Source organism: Battus philenor, unplaced genomic scaffold (assembly GCF_028537555.1).
Source record: "Battus philenor isolate CCGP_79_NKW_IND1 unplaced genomic scaffold, ilBatPhil1.0.hap1 SCAF_11, whole genome shotgun sequence".
Classification (NCBI taxonomy): domain Eukaryota; kingdom Metazoa; phylum Arthropoda; class Insecta; order Lepidoptera; family Papilionidae; genus Battus; species Battus philenor.
The window spans coordinates 11,903,557-11,922,588 of record NW_027181673.1 but is presented as its reverse complement, the minus strand read 5'-3'; the positions used below and the strand labels follow the sequence as shown (position 1 = coordinate 11,922,588).

Genomic DNA, 19,032 nt, shown 5'->3' with positions numbered 1-19,032 from the left:
TTACAAAGTTTTATTATTGTATTCTTATTTTTATACCTGATCCTTGAATAATTTTAAAAATAATGACTAATTCCATGGTCTCTCTTGGTTGATTTTAAATTTCGAATATATTGTGACAATAGTTATTCACACTGTCTTTCCCGTCCGCTTTGCAAATCTAATGAACGGCCCTACTGCAGTTTGAATTTTGTAAAATTCGATCTTTGCTAACCTTTATTCCGCGAAAGGAATATTTCTACCAAATTTTCGAGTCTCTTACGTATTAAGATTCCAAGGATAGTGATTTCGTTAATACATAGTTGAAATCTTTTATGACTTTAATTGTGAGAACTGGACAGGTGATAGAGATGCCTGGATACGTCATAGTAGTATATCATAATATCGATAAAGAAGTAAACGACATATCGATATTTTTTAATACGAAGTATCGTATTTTGACAATGACGTAAGCATAGCATACACTGAATATATTATTAGCATATAAAATTGCATTTACGTATCGTATGAATCAGTAACGACCAGTGGAAACAAATTGTCCACAAAAGAGTTTTTTAGTATATCCTCAATAATTTGGCACCGAGTTTCTATTGTTGCAAATTAAGTGGTCTGTAACCTTTCCCCCCAGATTAAAAAAAGTAGCAAAAATTTATAATTTTTACACTAGTGTGGACCAGATTACGACTAAGAGAATTATTTTCAAATTCAAAATTGTTCAACCTTGTTTTTTCTTTCATTGAATAAATTTATTTTAATTAGATATACCTATATATAGTTTTCGAATTTTAAATAAGTAAAATATATAGTCAAACATTGAAAAAAATACTTTGTTTTAGTAACATAAAACATCGATTTTTTTTAATCGGCTTACACTATTACCCCAGTAGTATTTGCAAATTCCGCAGGTATAAGAAGGCACTAGTGGCACAGAGCTATAAAATCACGTGACATTTAAGAGATATATCGATAAAATAAAACTTTTTTTGGAATACCTACTGGCAACCAGGTGCGACAAGTTCTAAGCAGTACAAACATCATCAACATTTCAGACATAGGATATCGGCCGCTGGACATAGACTTCCCCACAATTTTTTAATGGAACTGGTTGAAAGCGTCCAGCGTTTTCTGAAGAGCTTAACAAGATCGTCTGACCACTTTATGGTTGATGTCCTACTCTCGCTTGCTAGTCTGTGATCTGATCTCCATAAGCAAAGCTCCATGGGCCATCAATTGTGCCTGTGGCTTACCTACTGCCATTTCAACCTGCTTATCAGCTTGGCTACATATGTTACTTTCGTTCCTCGACGGATCTTCTCATTCTTATTCGATTTCGTAACGGAATCCAGAGCATAGCCATATAAATAGTCATAGCTCGTTGAACGACTGTGCTTACCAGTCGTAGGAAAGGTCAATTAAAACAATTGCTATATTGAATCCTCAAACAACATCTGTTTTCACAATAAACGGATAGTTACTTTTATACTTCTGGTGTGAGTTCGTTCTTCGGGTATAATGATTGTAAAAAAATCATATCACTACAATGTGTTTACTGTCTTTTTTATTTACATTATAACAAAAGTTATGTACACGACAATACCTTCACATACATTGCTGACCAGCGCAGTAAGCTAATATTATAACATATATTTTTAAGTAGTTTTATATAAAAAATGTTAATTACAAACTAAAAATAACGTGGCCATTATTTAGCAGTAGGTAGTAGTCTTTTCTCCAAAAATTTCTGTCTTTTAATATCGAATGATGTGATAGAACTGCCATTGTTGCTAAAGAGGGTCAATGGACTGATCACTCGTCATGGTAAAAACAACCCAAGTTGACAAGTTTGTAGCTGCCACTTTAAACTTCATATTTTCTCGGCCGCTTGCTAACCCGCGAGTTCCGATCGACGCCAAAATAATCGACTTCGGCTGAAGTAAAATATAACTCCGTTGAAACTTTTCAAGATATCATTCCTGTAGGTGTATAGTCATGTAACTTTAAGAAATATAATGGCGTTCCGTATGGATCAGCCATGCGGTTTACTTCACACAAATCTTTTACGAATTCGAACTTGAGACGTGCAGGCAAATTATATCTGATAGCACTCCAAGTATTAACGTGGGATCTGGCTTTGTTAAAAATCCGTAATACACTTTCCATTAGTGACGCTAGTAGATAAGGACTACGGAACGGGCTTCATCTTCGGTAAGAAACTTCTTAATTGTGTTGGGATTTCACGAAATTAGAGAATCTGTGTTACTCAAGGGCCGCCTCTACAACACTACAAACATTTGTGCATGCGCCCAACTTAAGACGCTAACGATGAAGCCAAAAATCTGTTCTACCAGGAGCTTCAAAAATATGTTACTTCGTGTCCAGATTTTATGAACTGATCGACAAATAAAGCTTTACTGTGTAGGTTGACAAAGAAAATACGAAGAATACATACGCCGAACTGATCGGTGACCAAAAACTAATAATGAAAAGCGATGTCATTTCCCTGCAGATATAAACTAGCAGAAAGCTATACAATCAAATAGACCATTTTAATTTTTGCAGAAGGAAGCTACCTAACGTTTGTCAGAACTCACATAAATGCTGAATGTGAAAAAACCGCCATAGTACAAAACTGGAAAAGGGTGAAATGGAAAATACATTAACTTCAAGATATAAGAATATAGAAGACTTACGCATCAGAAATGGCCAAAAGCTTCGGCAAGAGTAACCTTGAAAAGGAGAAAATGACCGGACATAAAAAAACTGTGATCGCTGCTGCTAAATCCCAAAAACAGTTTCTCCCAACTACATATCATCTTTCTTATTTTCTGCCTTGTACTGGAAGACATCACAAGAAGACTCGATTTCAAAGGACTTATAAACAATATTTCAACCCAGATGGCTGTATAAGTGAACATCATAGTAAAAACTCTCTGTTCCAAACAAATCCTGATCAACCAAAAAATGTCCCTGGAATCCGAATAGATGAAATTTGACTTGAAGGTTTTGTGTAGTACTTCTTTATTATACCTGGTAAATTTTTCTGTCCATAATAGTACAAAAATCGACATAGGACCCAAACTCCCTAAATATCTGAACTGAATCCAGTGTTGAACAATTTGATTTAACGAAACTTCTGCAAGTCATTGTAAAGATTGATCTACACCGGGGCTGGTTGAGACCTTTGTGGAGTGGAACTCGCGACCAAAAATACCCCGGAAGAGGTAGCTGGAATGTGTAAAGATAAATCTCAAAAATATCGGAAAGACAATTTTGACAAAGAGCAGCGAAGGATAGAGCGAGATGGAAGAGGCCAAGACCCAGTGTTATAGCGCCAGAGGAAGTAATATGTATTGAATGAATTACAATAACATAATTTATTCGAATGTATATTTATCTAATGAAAAGTGTTGGCTTAATGTGGAAAGCACTTCTGAGGTGGGAGAGTGAGACGACAAATATACGTGCCTATGCTATAGTACAGACTGAACTAACTGATAGTCTATAAGTTTTAAGCCCAAAAAAGTAGTGAAGCAAATAAACATCGTATGTGATTATAAAGTCTTTATATAAGTCTAAAATGTTAATTTTCATATAGAACTATTATAAATTTTACACTAATTTAATTGGCTGCTGTTATAAAATTATGATACATTATCATCTCTGCCTTGTCCACAGCTGGACATATCCCTTCCGCGTAGATTTACAATAAGGCAAATCGAAAGCAGCCTGCATCCAGTGTCTCCCAAGGAACATTGCCTGGGGTGCCCAGGTCAGTGGTCTCCACTCCAGAACCTTAAGGTTCCATTGGACATCTGTTTTTGGCGTTATGTGGTCTACCCGCTGGCAATCCAACTCGTCGATCCTTTGGGCTATATCTTCTTACATAAGCTATTAGTTTTCAACGGAGAAATCATGAGCAGAGACTTCTGCATGGATCATTGAGTGAACTTAACAATAGAAGTTGACACCGCGTTTCATTGTCTTAATACATCATATATGATACATTCGCAACAAATTTCTAAACACTATTTTTTATCACAAATTCTCATTATTTTACATAAACAAGTTTTATTTTTGAAGCAATTTCTAAAAACAAAAATCTTGGCACTTTTCTTCCCACAACACTTCTCCATGGTATATAACCAGCACTATTTCTCCTCTATTACTAAATAAAATTGCTATACTCTATATATATATATACCATTAATTTATAAAAAATCTATTATTATTAATATACAAATTCTATTTAATTTTACTTAACAAAGAAATAGGAATATTTTTACATAACTTTAATATCTAGAAGCTAACAGTAGCTCTCAATTGCAAATTCTAAAAATCAACTAATTCAATGAAAAAATTTCCTAAATTAATACACAATTTTTAACCTATACTGACATCTACTTGACCAAAACTGATAGTTTTCAATTTCAAAATTTTAAAAATGTTAACTATTATTGTATAAAGAAACTTAACTTTTATTACTGTTTTTGTTAAAAAGGCTATTTCGACCTATTGCCTAAAATCAGTTCAGTGATGTCCTATACACCAAAAGCTCCTGGAATTATTTTATTACATTTGCAGATAAAGTCTTTCATATTAACTTTTATTCCTTCAATATTAATATGATTACTTTTGCGCTGTACATAAGAAAGTTTATATAACATATTTTATTTCAGACTTAATAAACTCAGGCTGACAAGCACACTGGCACATTGCAAAATATATTATTATCGCATTATATAACATTTAATACACTATGAGAAAAAATATAACGTCACCTACATATTTCATGTTTTAGGATTCTCATATAAGACGGGGATTTCCCTCATTTATATTTCTACACTGAAATTTATGTTGTACACTACATAGTTATTTTGCATTAAACACATTATATCAATAATGTTGTTATTAATCAAAATTTAAATGTTGAGATATTCTATTTAAAAAGATAACAATTGATTGTTGTCCCTGATAGATTCCAACAACGAACAGGAATTTGAAACAGTTTTTTTATTAAACTGATATTCATTTGATTTAATACAAAATAATTAATTCATTATAGAGAAGCTAAATTTGTCGATATTTTCTGGTAATTAATTTAGGTGATAACATTGCTATAAGTTTTGATCCGATATTACTCTTAAACCTTCTTTAACATTAAAAGTTGATTGTAAATAACCCGTTATACGGGCTCACACTAGTACTCCTAAAATACGTTCTCCTATAACGTGGGAATTATCCACCGTGTTGTACGGAGGTTACACTTATACATAGTTCAATCAACATCACCAGGATCGAGAAGAGAATTATCTACCAGTGTCCTTGAGAAATTGTCAGCCAACTTTTGTGCGGTGTCCAGTTTATCTTCGTCTGGGACATACTGTACTTCTTCTAAATCATTGGCAGAATTAACGGAGTTTTGATCGCTGAGACTCAAACTTGAGTCGAGATCTTCGCCGTAGCAACGCCTTTTATGGTCCGAAGGGAAGTTGTGGTACGAATGCTCCACCCGTATAGCCTGCATCGTGTTGCTGCAACATTATCAAAGTAGTGAGGTTAAGAAATAATTATTCTTTCAAATAGGCTTTACTTCATCATCATCATTATAATATTGGTCGATAAACGCCCACAGCAAGGCCTAGAAAAGCCTTTTGTTGTCACGGCGTTCTTCTGGATGGACACAAGACGCCCTACTTTCTGGGAGAAGGACAGGGCTACGTGGGATTCTTACCCACTAAACCCTCTAGGCGGTCGTCATCAGCACCCGTAGAGGAGCCGCCGGATCTCCTCGGGGAGAAGTTGCTCTTTTCGTGTTCACATTGAGTGGACGATTAAGGCCCCGCACCCTCAACGCCCGCGAACCCGGTGCTCTTTTAGCCAGCTCTTACGATGGACAAGGGTTACCTTAGCCTTATTCTAATCAACCCAAGATAAAGGGTTAGGCCTCCCACAATCTAACATAACCTATGACTTATTTAATGACGCCGGAAGGCGCAAGACCGGTCGTCGTTGCCATCTTTAACCATCTATCGGTTTATGTACATAGGAATATTGATATATTTAGGCAAAATAGTCATGTACATGAAGGTTGCACTAAAACTAAAGCAAACTTGTTATATATATACCTTTCTCTATGCTTTATACTATTACCCACTCTTTTGTAGGCAACCATGTAGTACAATACACTCCAATGTAATGTGTCTCAGTTGTCATGTAATAGATTTAAGAAGTTTATAATACAAAACTTGTGAAAAAAACTACGACGTTCTAAAGGAATTTTTTGAGTGAAAGATATAATGAAAGTGACCACATAACAAAAGTCCTAGTCTTTTGTGGGCTCTTCTGGAGATGTTTATCCACAAATTTATATTAAATTAGAAGTCAAACAATTTGTTCCATTATTACGTTTACTGAATTCTAAAATCGAGTACATACCTTGTCTTCCTCAGTATAGGTCGACCCAACTCCACCTGCAGCTCAAGGGAGTACAATTTGGCTAGCGACTCTAACTTTTCCTTTTCCCCGGGATCCTGAAAACTAGGCAACTTAAGTTCCGTCTGGCAGGAGTCCTGGAGGAACTTTGAAAGCTGTTCATTTGCTGCGCTCAGTATGAGGAAACCCGGGCGTTCTTCCCTTATCCTTCGGCACCCGGCCCTGATTTCTCTGACCTCCGTTACTGGCACATTACCCATGGAGTGTTCGCTGTAATAGTGATCGCTTTGCGGGGACTTCTCGCTTAAATTCAAGTCGCTCGACGACGTCTTCTGCAAAGTGAAATTGGTGCGAGGCGCCTGATTGAATGTTTCGTTCTGTTCTGACTTCTCTTTAAACGCCTGAAAGGAGTGAAAAAATGTCTCATCTGCGTCCTTGCCCGACACGCCGGCGTTCTTTATGTCGCTGAAGCTGGAGAATGAGGAATGAGGCTGAAGGATCTCTCTGTTCTCCTTCGATATTACGTCGTCGTCGCAATCGACCACGGTTTTGGAATCTGACATCATGTCGTCATCGTTCCCCGAGTCAACTTTAGCTCTCTTCTTCTTGAATCGGTTCTTCGAATTACTCCAGCTGCTTTTACCGCTCATGTTCTCCTTCTTGAGTCGTTTCGGAGGCGGCATCGTGCTAACCGTTTTGGTGCAATTATTATTAACTTTGGACGACTTGAATGTTAAACTCTTGTTGAAGACCTTTAGTTCTTCGATTCCCGGCCAATCCGTTAATTCGTCATCTCCCTCTCTATCGCTGTCGTTGGTGACGACGCCGTCGGACTCGCTGCTGCTTAGTGAACTACTTTCATTACCAGTACAATCCATCCCGCTGTTGGAGTCATCGAATAGTAAAGGATTTCTCAGTGAATTAGGCGGATGGGATTTGTTCAACAATTTTATCTTCCTCTGATACTTGCCATCGAAACTTTTTCCGCTCGGATTAAAGAACGGAGGTAGATCTGTGGCTATCCGATAGCCAGTCATTTTGGATAGTACTGGCGTGCCGTTTTTCGATGGGTTCTTGTAGACAAAGTTAAAACTTGAACTGCCTGGCAATGAAGGTGTATTTGTGAAGGTTGAAGTTTTAATGCCTTCGGTATTCTGAGATTTAAGAACTATTTTACCTGGCTGCAGGACTGAGTCTTTTCTTTTCTTGTCTGAGTCGTGCTTTTTAGATTTAAAGTCGCTTTTGAAGAATGCTGATTTGGAAGAACATCCCCCACTGAATGATCTTTCTCTCATCTCACAAACGTCACTTTTATCCCTATGAGACCATTTCCTTTTGCCACAGAACGCATTCCTAAACCGTACACATATGGTATTAGTATTCATTCACATAACATAACAATATCAGGAAAATATTTTGAACATTGGGAATTTTATTAAAAATTTAAATATATTTATTTTTGACATTACATCTGATTACTTCAAAATATTACAGAAATCGTATTTTCAAATGAAAAATATTTTTTTTCCAAATAAGGTCATATTTTGATATCAGTATGAAAATAATTAAACAAGTATGTACTCACATTTCTACTGAAGTTCTTTGACTCCATCATAGTAGACTCATGAATATGCATTCAGGCAGGAGAATCAATTTTTGTTAAAGAAAGATCATTTCATTTTGTTATTATTATTTTAAACATTTAAAAATATGTCATAAGTGAGCACATCAGACAGTAAAGCAACAACTTCATTGTTAACCAAAGGTATTAAAAATTGAATATAGTAATATATAAAGTTAATAAAAATCATGTTTACCTTTCCTGTTTATGTTTCCCGAAATGTATCAATGGAGATAAACCTGCTGTTTGTAATATTATAGCCGTCGGTGAAGTATTAAGCTGAAAATATTAATTATTAAAATATACATTTATTGATTTTTACAAATTTAAAATTACAGAATATACCTACGCACTAAAACTAAGTGTGTAGGTGGTGGCTATCAGCATTCTTCTCTCTACATTGCACAACAAATGAATGATACATTCAAACATATGTGTGTGTTTAAGTGTATCAAGAATTACACAGAATTTGCTCTGTGTCATCACCATTTTTCTTTATTTATACACGAAATACTATTAAAAATTTTCTATTCATCAAAACAGATTGATTTTCCTGTCTTACTTCTCTGGCAGCTTTGATATTCACATTTTTATTTTTCTAATTAGGAATAATTAGCCTGGCTTTCACAAATTTCTAATAAATAATACCAAAAAAAGAAATTTGTTTTTGTCTTTACATGGTATACAAACTGTGATATTCATAATAAGCCATCACTTTTTTATATAAATGGCTCCTCTCGTACACCTCTAACTTATTGTGGAAAAGGGACTTTTACATTTTTATAAATTTCTCATGTCTTTTATTTTTGCGCTCTTCTACCAGTCTATAACACTTCACCTTTAGTTAAGTATACCCATGAATTATAAATAGAGTTATATTTGTTTAATTAATTATTAAACATGTATATAATTTTTAGGTTAGTGATAGCGATACAGAAATTTTTTATTTTTATTTATTTTTAAGTCTGTTTGGTTTATGTAGCAACATAATACCTTTGTGGTAAATTTGCTATTACAAGCAGCAGGGAGACTGGAAAGTAATGTCACATTCTGAAGTTAAATTCACATAACTACATTTTTAACAATTTTTTTTCCTAATCAACAATATATTCACCTTTGTTATCAAAAACCTTTTATCATTTAAAATACAAATTTTCAATGGTGGAGTAGTCAAAATCTATTGGTTTTTTTGTAAATATATCAACAGAAATGACTAGTTTCCAGTCACCCTTATATTTTTTCTGAAATGCAAACTCTATATTATGTAAGACTATTCATTAATTTTATTATTATTTATGTATCCACAGTGACTATTTTCGGCATTTAGCATAACTATAAATTAACAAATTAACTCACCTCAGTTGTGATACTCAATATTTCAACAGGTGGTGACCGTTTCCCATCAACATACTCCACAGGCATCTTCTTATATTTCCTTTTCCTTCTTGCATTTGCCGGTCGGGTCGGTGAGAAGTTTTCATTGAATGAATCTGATTCAAAGTTGCCAATTTGACAATACTGCCTTGATTTCAGGTTGGCAGATTTGTGTAAATTGAGATGTGGGTCATCAGAGTCAGACAAGGGTTGAGTGATAAGCGGAGCTTGTGGTGGACTGCTGGAACTTCCATCTTCGACTAAGCTTACAGTTACAGCGGCCGCTAGAAATAAAAACATTTTTTTTCACAAATAAAAGAAATAAATTGTATAAAACAAGCTTATAGTGTTATGTCTCCTAAAAGGAGAAGAATTATTTCACCATAATGTTTTAAAATATACTCATATTATTGTTATTGCATTAATCCTCTCCCTTTACACTTTTTATGTCTACCACACTGTTTATTACTGGAGCAAATAATCATAACAAATAGATACCTGTATGCTAAGGATAATTTGTGTTATTGCAATTGAAAATAATTTTATTACTAAAATTTACATACATGTATAAGCAAATGATGATGTATTAAAAGTTTATATTGTTAATTGTTATTGTTTAAATTGGCATTGTTTTTATAGAGTCCATAGGTATTAATACATATATGAAAAAAAATCAAAGAATAGGTTAGAATTTAAAATTTTAAACTACACTTGATTAAACAAATTGGGAACATAAATTCTTTCATTTGCTTTAAATTTAACCTTCTTTTTAATTAATTTTTTTAATTGTATAGTTTGGAGACCATTTACTGAATTCAAAAAATAAAGAAATACTAAATTATACTCTATTCAAAGCTTGTCTTAGCAAATACCAAAAGATTATAAAAATGGCTCTAGGAATGAATTCATTTTATATTTCTTATAGTTACTTCTAATGGTTTGTCAACTCCTGGATTAGTTTAGTGACAGAGGTCTCGCAAGAAAGATAAATCATATTAAGAGATGTTCTAGAATACAACTGAACTGATATTAATATAAATAACTCTCTATTATTACAAAGCAACTTGCTTTTAAGACAATTTTTAATAAATAAATATTTATGTTAATTATTTCACTATGTAACAAAGTAATTGTATTATTGTTATCTTTACTAAAACGGAAAATCTATATTTGACGTTATAAATATTTATTGTTTAATGATAAATATTAAAGTTTAACAAAAGTATTAATAAATAATTATGATTTCAAATAATAAAATCTAAGCAAAAACTAACGCAAATTCCCGGCGGACCTGGTGCGGCGACGAAGCCCCAGTTTCCGCCGCTCCTGCCGGCCACAGTTACTTTCTTCTAGCGCCAGGTTTAAATCATGAGACAATCTTTCCATTATCCCTAGACTCCACTGGTAAATCCCATGCCCATTGTACGGACACTGCTAAAATACGGGAAATCTAGAAATTACAATATACCGCTGCGTAATGCTCTTGTTTAACACTAAATTAACCTACTTCCCACCTGTGACTCCTTTATCAATCACTGCATTTTTGTTATGTTTATGCAACAATTTACAGTTTGTCTTATGTTGTTCGTACTTTCGTCTTTTGGGAAAGTCGATAGGAAAATGGGGAAGGTCACATTTATTCTTAGCATTAATGTGTTATCAAGAAGCAATTTATATAAAATAAATCATAAATGTTGTTTTGATCTTTACTGAATTACTTTTCATTATCATTCATTTATTTAAAAATAGTTAAAATCATCACAAGCACAACTTAGCAAAGCCCACTCACACTTATGCATATTACATGAAGTATTTACCTATATGTCATACACAATGCATAGACATAACAAGAAAGTGTCCTGTGTTACCGTCAAATAATTGTGGCGTTCATTTAAGAACACTTCATACCACTGGCCATTACGGCCACAATACTTTATTTAAAATAACTATTGGGCATTTCAAACTCGAACAAGGATTTAAATTCGTAGTGCTATAGTCGTCTTTACGTTTAGACATTTTTTTTGGACCAACTATCATAGAAGTCCTTTTAAAATAAAACTAATATTTTAAAAAAAATATTTCATTAGCTTTGGTCTCGTACTGTAATATTTATATGTACCTAATTCTGTAACAATAAGATAATTCATATCATAATTAAATGATATCAAAAATTGATAATCAGAATACGCCTTTTCAAATTTTAATTGGTCCTGTAACGAGGGATGGTCAGAATTTTTAAGACAATAATAGATGTTCTATTTGTAACATTTTCTTGTTAAATTCTTTTATAGAAATCTCTGAACTATTTTTATTATACATTTACTAATCTGCAAAAGGTATTCGTTTTTTTTTCAAAGTAAACGCATTTTTAGTTACAAAAATTGTGTCGTTTAACAGGTTTTTAATTTTAAACTACAAAATCAAGCTTGTAAGACTGATGAACCAAAATTGAAACCGTTTCATATTTAGAAAATCAATTTATTTGAATGCGGTGTGCATAGAGGTCAAACTCACAAAATACATAGCAAAAAACTATCTTCTTTAATACCTGCTGATGCATTAGGTACTTTCCTGATATTGTGCTTAATTTTCTCATACCTGGTACGATGGTTTATGTAATATAATGAAATCAACATTTTCATGTTTTAAGATTTCTGCGTAGCTTTGACAATCTTAAAATTTAAAACCCGTCTCAAACTTTACAACAGCGGAATTCAGCTGCTTTGGAAGGCGCCCCTTTGATAATAGTCTAATTACAGTCCATTAAACGGTTTCAAGTTTGACTCTAAGTCTCAAACAAATCATTGCAAGAAAATGTTTCTAACGCAGAACTATTTTCCTCTTCATAGTGCTGATTAAAATAAAAATTAATAGAAAAAATTGTTTCTTAAAATTAATACACAAGTATTGATAAACAGTCAAAATTTTAAAATACACTTTCTCATCCTTAATACAAAAAAAAAATTGTACAATATTTTGAGTAAAAATTAAAAACAATATTAAAAAAACTCTGCTGATCTTTTTAGGTTTTTTTATTACAAATATTGTTCTATTAAAAGTTTAATAATTTATAATTTTAATGTCAAGGTGACAACGGGTAACCGTTGGTCGGTCATTTTGTTTTAATTGTCAATTTGTGCGCCAATAGTGGTGATCGTTAAAGTGTAGTGCGTTGTTTTTCTTTTTTCTATCAAGTTTTTTGGTAAGCAAACATTATTCAATAATATTATTATAGGAATAATCTAGAGAGATCGATTAAAATATCTTTTTTTGGAATTTAATGTAATTTTTCTTCGTAAGACGTAAGAGTTTGTTAAACTTAATTTGGGCGGGAAAGTAAGCGTTGGTACACAAGTGGCGTTGTGTTATTAAAATTGTTTATACATAGTTGTATTTTTACGAATTGGGTAAGAATAATATGAGTAATATTTAATCAATTTGTATTTATTAATTGTGACTTACTACTAAGTGAACAATAAGGTACATGTTAATCGTTATTAAACAAATAACATTCTATTTTCAATTAATTCCTATCTGATTATGTCACAGATAGTTACTTTTTTACGGTAAAATCAAACCACTTTAGTAATGGCTTTAAATTTGAGAAAAAAGATGTAATGCTAATAATATTATCACGGGCGATAAGCCTATCGCTTGTTACGAGACCATTCTTGTTTATCTTACAATTATTATTGATTATATTGATCGTATTGGGATTTTTATTTGTTATAGTTTTACACACAGATATTGTTTTTTATTAAGATTTAAATATTTGTGTATTACTGAGTATTATTAAGATTTTTTTTATGCTTTCAACTCAACTCAGTATAGACTGAATTATATTTTATACATTAATCAGCCAATAATATTATTGATCACTTTTTATATGTAAAATATAATTGCTCTTTCCATGTCCATGTTGGGCCAGATTAAAAATGCATTATTTTCTTAATAAAATCAAAATTAGGATAAATAAAAACTATAAACACTTCTTCATAAAGATTCTGACAGTAAACTTAGCCTTTAAAAATTACAGGGTTTAGTATTTGACTAAGGAAAAACATATTGTATGTAATACATAGCTAGAAAACAAGAATAAATATCTTTTGTTTAGAACAGTTGCTTTTTTTGTTTTTTTTTTGTACCACATTGGTATATATAGAATCTTTCTATAATTTAATTTTGTGCATAAATATACAAGGTACTATTATCTATAAACAATTATATATGGTTAAATAATTATAGTACAATCTCTAACTATTAACATAAACTAGTATGTAGAAAATAACAAGCGATGTTAGGAATAATTTTAAAATTTCTTATCTTCTATATCTTCTCTATAATATAAGAAGTTATAAAATAATATCTTTTTATATGTATAATTCATTAAAATGTATGTATTAATTACATAGGTCCTAAAACTTTGTATTAACGATTAAGTAAAAAAATAGAGTGAAATGAAAGGTTTTTAAATTTAAATGGTATGTAATTTGTGTTTGCTACAGTTAACAACAATGACTATGTCAGTTGTGTTCCTAATTTGATATTGCTGCCCTGAGATGATGATAATGAGGTTTAATAATTATAGATATTTCAAGTTTAATTTTAAACAACTTGACTTTTTAAACATTATATTATTCAATTGCTTTAATGTATATTATAATCCAATAATCATAGTATGAGGGTTGGAGTTGAAATTTAAAAAAAAAAGTATCTGTTTTGAAAGAATATGATTAGTGACAACATAGTTTTAAAACAAAATAATCTTCTTTCATACCACTTTTTACATAGTAGTGGATGGTTACTGTTTACTAATTTCTATTTACAGTTTAGCCAGATTTCAGGTGGTGAAGTTTTGAATGCACTTAGCCTACACTTGTTGAACTTGTGGGAGTCCTCAGACGTTTTTTATTTCAATTACATCAATAGTTTAGAACTTAACACCAGTAGCATCTAATATTGCAGTATTTTATGTATGTTATTATTCTTCTGTATGTTATTATTATTCTTCTAGCTGCCCTGACCTACTTTATATTGATAAAATTGGCAACTTCAAGAGAAAGAAAAAAATTTAACATGTTACTGATTTATCAGTTTATTTACTAATAAAATGATAAATTCAATATTTCACACACTGCAGGACTAGTAATAATAGTAAAAATTACGTTATTTGATGAAGTTTATATATATAAAATGAGAATGTTATAATAGTATTGCATAAAATAATACAATACAGAAAAATTGAAAAACATAATAATAAAAATAGTCAATTGGAAATGTTGTGAGAATGATAGAAAATATGTAGAATGAAAGAAGGAACAAAGAGAGTAACTGAAGAATGAGAGAGAGAGAGAGAGAAGGCGAAAATAGGAAAGAATGTCCCAAAAATAGGATGATCGTGAACGAAAGGTCCCTAATATCGAAAAGCATTAAAAAAACTTAACCAACATGCCTTTTTGTGTTTTGATTGTCGTCAAATGATTAACAATAACGAAGTGGTTGAATTTACTCAGGTTCGTACAGGAAAGGAAATGTGTGGTGTTTAATACTCGTATTTACTTCGATTTTTCTCTGTTTTTAATTCTATAAGATATATTTTTTACCCGTGCGCTTATTTTATTCCTTCGATCGATAGGAAAATTAGACCCTGGAGTGATGGATGTGTTATGTATTACATATATACAGAGACTATTTTCAATCGTGTACTGTTTACAATTTTGACTCCAACACAGCTGCAGTCGCAGCGATTATCTCACCGATGTTGTTCGAATTTAAATAGCCGTAAAAGACTAAAAAATATTGTGGCCGTCGTGGTCAGAGTAATACGGATCTTCTTATGTGACCGCTATATGCTTATGGTCTGCAGATAATTTTGATTTTGGTCAATTGTTTACGAGTTATTATTTTTTGATTTGTAGTAATTTTTTGTACCACAATTGTGTTTATATAGCGAGCGGGGGCATGGAGGTTGGGGCGACGCCTGGTACGGGCCGCCGAACCCGAGCCGCTCTTGCCGAGATCCCCAACAGGCTCGATCGCCTCCGCGTCACCCCCCTGCAGCCAGTCACCAACATCCGGGAACTGTCGCCAGCTCTGCCCCCTAGTTATCTCAGCCCAGCCCCTTCGCCTGATGAGCTATGCATACAGCAACGCGGTCAGTGTTCACTTGTACAAACGATTTTTGTTAAGTCAAATTTAATTTCTAATTGGTGATTTAGAAATATGATATGTTCGTACATATACCTTGGCTTCCAACCGGTTCTTGTAAGTCTAGGGAGGAGGTATTAATCCAACTGCAAAAAGAAAATGGAAAAGTATATTAAAAATACTTTTACCGCGACCAGGACAGAAAAAAAAGATATAATGGCAAACGAAGAATAAGTACAAACGGCGGTCTTATTGCAAGTAGGTACTGGTTGGGAGCAGCTTGCATCCAACGCATCCAGACGATCTTAACATGGACGTCTGTCCACCCTGCAGGTCAAAGGAATACGTCCATACTGCGCTTGTTGATCCGAGTTGTCCAACTCAAGCGGCGTTACGTTTAGCGTGCTATGTTCCCTCTGCTATTTAACTTGCTAATTCGCTGGGCTATATCGCTTTTGTTATAACTTCGCTCTTAAATTGCAGTAATGTTATAAAATTTAAATAGCTTTGACAAGCACGGGTGTGCATATGAATCAAAATGTTGTATAATAAAAGACAAACACACAACATGATCTAGATTGCACTGTCATTGATGAAATAAATAACTTACTTTTCAGAAAAGTTTTGTCCTGAGAAGGTTAAACCAGAACGTCATGCTAACGCTAATTATAAGAGTTGTTTAGCCCTCTACGCTATTGCTAATTTATTATATTAACATCGCTATATTCTTCATAGATAAATCTTACTTACTAATACGAAATATTTACAAATTCGACAAAATAAACTGTATACTACGCCAAGCAGCCTAAACTGTTTCCATATGTAGGTACAGGACTATAGAAGCATTTTAAAAAATTACATTAACATATTCCTATTGTCTATTGTCTCATGAGAAGTTTTTGCTGTTAGCCTTCCGGCTTTTACAGCTTCATCGGAAACTAGTCCACGGAACGGAGGGGTCCGTGAACATATTCCATGCCATGTGGGGTATATACGTCCTCTGCTGCACTTACTGTTCAGGTCATATGCAGTTTTCATAGAAAAACTAAGGATTCTTAAAAAAATTATGGTAGGGTCGAATATAGATAACTTCACATCACGTAATGCATATTAAAATGTATAACTTTTCCCGCTAATTATAGCTTTGCAGTATAGAAAAAGTGTAAAGCATACGTCATTAATGACTTTTTAAAAATTTTAAAGTATTGATTGTATACGCCCCACGCTGCCTGAATAGAAAATTTTCAAATATTGCCGTGGAACGAAACTTGTTAAAAATTACAACGAGACTGGCATGCTATATCGATTCTTTTATAAAGATAAAAAAATCAATTGTTAATACTTATCATCTAAGTTGGGATCTTGATTTAAAAGTGAAGTTTTTTTCTAGGACGAAAACGTCTTCCCACAACATGGTCTCCAGATATCGAAACGAAGCGGAATTCTTCATTTCATTCAACTGTGCGTACGCCAACAAAAAATCAACCGGGGCGCATCTCTCCTCCCAAAATCGGTGTCACACTACGGAGCACCCCCCGAAAACGTCTCATGCTCGGCGATTCCGAACGCATTCCATTCACACCCGAAAAAATTGACTTCAGTGACTTAAGCACACCGCAAAAATTTAAAATAACAAGTCCTGTTAAAGGAACACCACCAGTGAAACGCTTCAAGTTGGATAAAACAGTGGAAGAGTTCAAGGGCCCCATTGAAGTCGGACTCAAGGGCCTCAGTCCGACACAACTCGTCAACATAATTAGAAATATCTCCCGGAAACATCCAGATATAGAACAGGAGATAAGGAAAGAAATGCCAATGCCTGACCTTGCACCTTTGGAAGAGAAACTAAGCTATCTCAAGACGAATATTTTTAAAAGCCTCCCAACATCAAGGCTGACTTCTAAAACAGATTCTCCAGCGTTCTCTCGCGCCTCTACACATTTGTCCGCTTTTAAGAAGTGCCTCATCGAACAAGGAAAGATGCTTGTGGAGTCCCAGCAGTGGGAATCAGTTGTTAAATATGTTTTTCTTGCTTGGAGTTACGTAAGAGCAACCCCTGTATGGGATAATCAGCCACACAACGTTCAAAGAAAGCAGTGTTTCAAAGCCTTGGCAAACTTCTGTATGACGTCACTGAAGAAAAGCTCTTTGAGTAAGGACAACTTGATTGATATTCAAGAGAAATTACAAGGATTAGTTGCTGACTGTGAAGAAGTACAATCATGTATTAAGATTATTCAAGGACAACTACAGGATTACATGTGATGCTGTGACTTTTTATGAAATAGACAAATAAATGTTCCTTCTAGTTTTCTATAAAACATTTTTTATACTCAGTGATACTTTTAGGCCAGAAGGCATCTGTGACAAAATAAAAAAAATGTTTTTCGTAAACCTAAAATTTTCTATAAAAATTTAAAAATAGGAATACAAAAATTGTATACATATGAATAAGAAAATGTTATAACTGTAATCTTTTTTCGAGTCAACAAAGTTTACAAAGTTATAGCAGACACTGAAATAATTTTACAAAAATTTCGCGCACGCCAAATCAACAAGTACCTTTAGATTTTTGTTTGTCAATATTTATTAAATGTGTTATGGTTTTTCTTCATAAAACACAAAGAGTAAAGTGTTTGAATTATTTAATTACTCTCGCCATTTATCGCTTTACTTAATTGTAATATTAGGGAACGGACTTATATTGATTGCATGATCTAATTAGCATATTATCTCTGCATGTTTCATAATGTTTTTTTACTTAATTGCTAACAATAATACTTAATTACTTATCATAACTTTTTACGACTTCAAAAAGAATTAAAATACATTTTGTTTGTTTAAAATGTTAACTTTGTTAAATAAAAACATTTAACTGTTAATTCATAATGTGCATATAAAAAAAAATATAATTGTACCTATTTTTGGAACAGTTGCTAATGCCTTAAATAGAAAGTATGTAAGTTGCAGATGTATTTTTGACGAAAATTTCGCTTAATGTTAGTGTTTCCTAGTGTTCTAGTATTTTAAGTGAATTAAATTGTTTTGAAAAATTTTTGATTTTTCATTCCCTTTTAATTTTTTGGATCACAGGTTAAAATTCTTAGAGAAGTTATGAACTATGAAACAATACAAATTTTCTGCTATTTTGTAGATACAAAAATTTGATGATGCAGATCTGCAAAAGAACCACGATCTCCGACGTAGCTCGAAAAATTGCTCGTCTGAAGTGGCAGTGAGGGGCACATCGCTTGTGCAACAGATGTCCGCTAGTTTCGAAAGTTTCTCGAGTGGCGACCACATGCTGGTAGACGCGGCATGAGTAGGGGCCACTCCTAGGTGAACCGACGACTAGTTATGGTCGCGGGAAGTAAGCAGACTGTACTGCAGTGGCGTAGCTATGGTATTTGGGGCCTGGGGCAGATTGGGGCTTGGTGCCCCCCCCCCCCCTCTAAAGAGTC

At 33.2% G+C, this 19,032-nt stretch overlaps 2 protein-coding genes across 6 annotated transcripts; one reads left to right on the top strand and one right to left on the bottom strand.

The window, feature by feature from the left end:
* Window positions 1–1,586: 1,586 nt before the first annotated feature.
* Window positions 1,587–11,194, bottom strand: LOC137929858 (uncharacterized). Of its 5 annotated transcripts, none has more exons than XM_068773012.1 (6): window positions 10,699–11,194; window positions 9,407–9,708; window positions 8,247–8,329; window positions 7,607–7,782; window positions 6,433–7,531; window positions 1,587–5,528 (listed from the first exon to the last, which is right to left on the bottom strand). In XM_068773012.1, the coding sequence occupies exons 1-6, from the start codon at window positions 10,808–10,810 to the stop codon at window positions 5,273–5,275; spliced, it is 2,028 nt and encodes a 675-aa protein (XP_068629113.1). In that variant the 5' UTR covers window positions 10,811–11,194; the 3' UTR covers window positions 1,587–5,272. The 5 variants fall into 5 exon arrangements, with proteins under 5 accessions (XP_068629113.1, XP_068629091.1, XP_068629098.1 ...); XM_068772990.1 differs by having other exon boundaries at window positions 6,433–7,782; window positions 10,699–10,858; window positions 10,939–11,194; XM_068772997.1 differs by having other exon boundaries at window positions 6,433–7,782; window positions 10,699–10,855; window positions 10,939–11,194.
* A 1,368-nt stretch (window positions 11,195–12,562) lies between these two features.
* LOC137930496 (uncharacterized) lies at window positions 12,563–18,359 on the top strand. The gene is made up of 3 exons (XM_068773764.1): window positions 12,563–12,626; window positions 15,375–15,578; window positions 16,962–18,359. Exons 2-3 carry the CDS (start codon window positions 15,386–15,388, stop codon window positions 17,834–17,836), a joined length of 1,068 nt encoding a protein of 355 aa, XP_068629865.1. The 5' UTR covers window positions 12,563–12,626; window positions 15,375–15,385; the 3' UTR covers window positions 17,837–18,359.
* Window positions 18,360–19,032: the final 673 nt, after the last annotated feature.

What these genes read in the sequence shown, in the direction of transcription:
- LOC137929858 (XM_068772982.1), bottom strand. Translation starts at nt 10,810, where the DNA reads ATGGAAAGATTGTCTCATGATTTAAACCTGGCGCTAGAAGAAAGTAAC. An exon ending in TATTGAGTATCACAACTGAG is followed by an intron (nt 8,330 to 9,406) that starts GTGAGTTAATTT and finishes TAATATTTTCAG; the next exon opens with CTTAATACTTCACCGACGGC. An exon ending in CCTATACTGAGGAAGACAAG is followed by an intron (nt 5,529 to 6,432) that starts GTATGTACTCGA and finishes ATAATGTTGCAG; the next exon opens with CAACACGATGCAGGCTATAC.
- LOC137930496 (XM_068773764.1), top strand. Translation starts at nt 15,386, where the DNA reads ATGGAGGTTGGGGCGACGCCTGGTACGGGCCGCCGAACCCGAGCCGCT. An exon ending in GCTATGCATACAGCAACGCG is followed by an intron (nt 15,579 to 16,961) that starts GTCAGTGTTCAC and finishes GTTTTTTTCTAG; the next exon opens with GACGAAAACGTCTTCCCACA.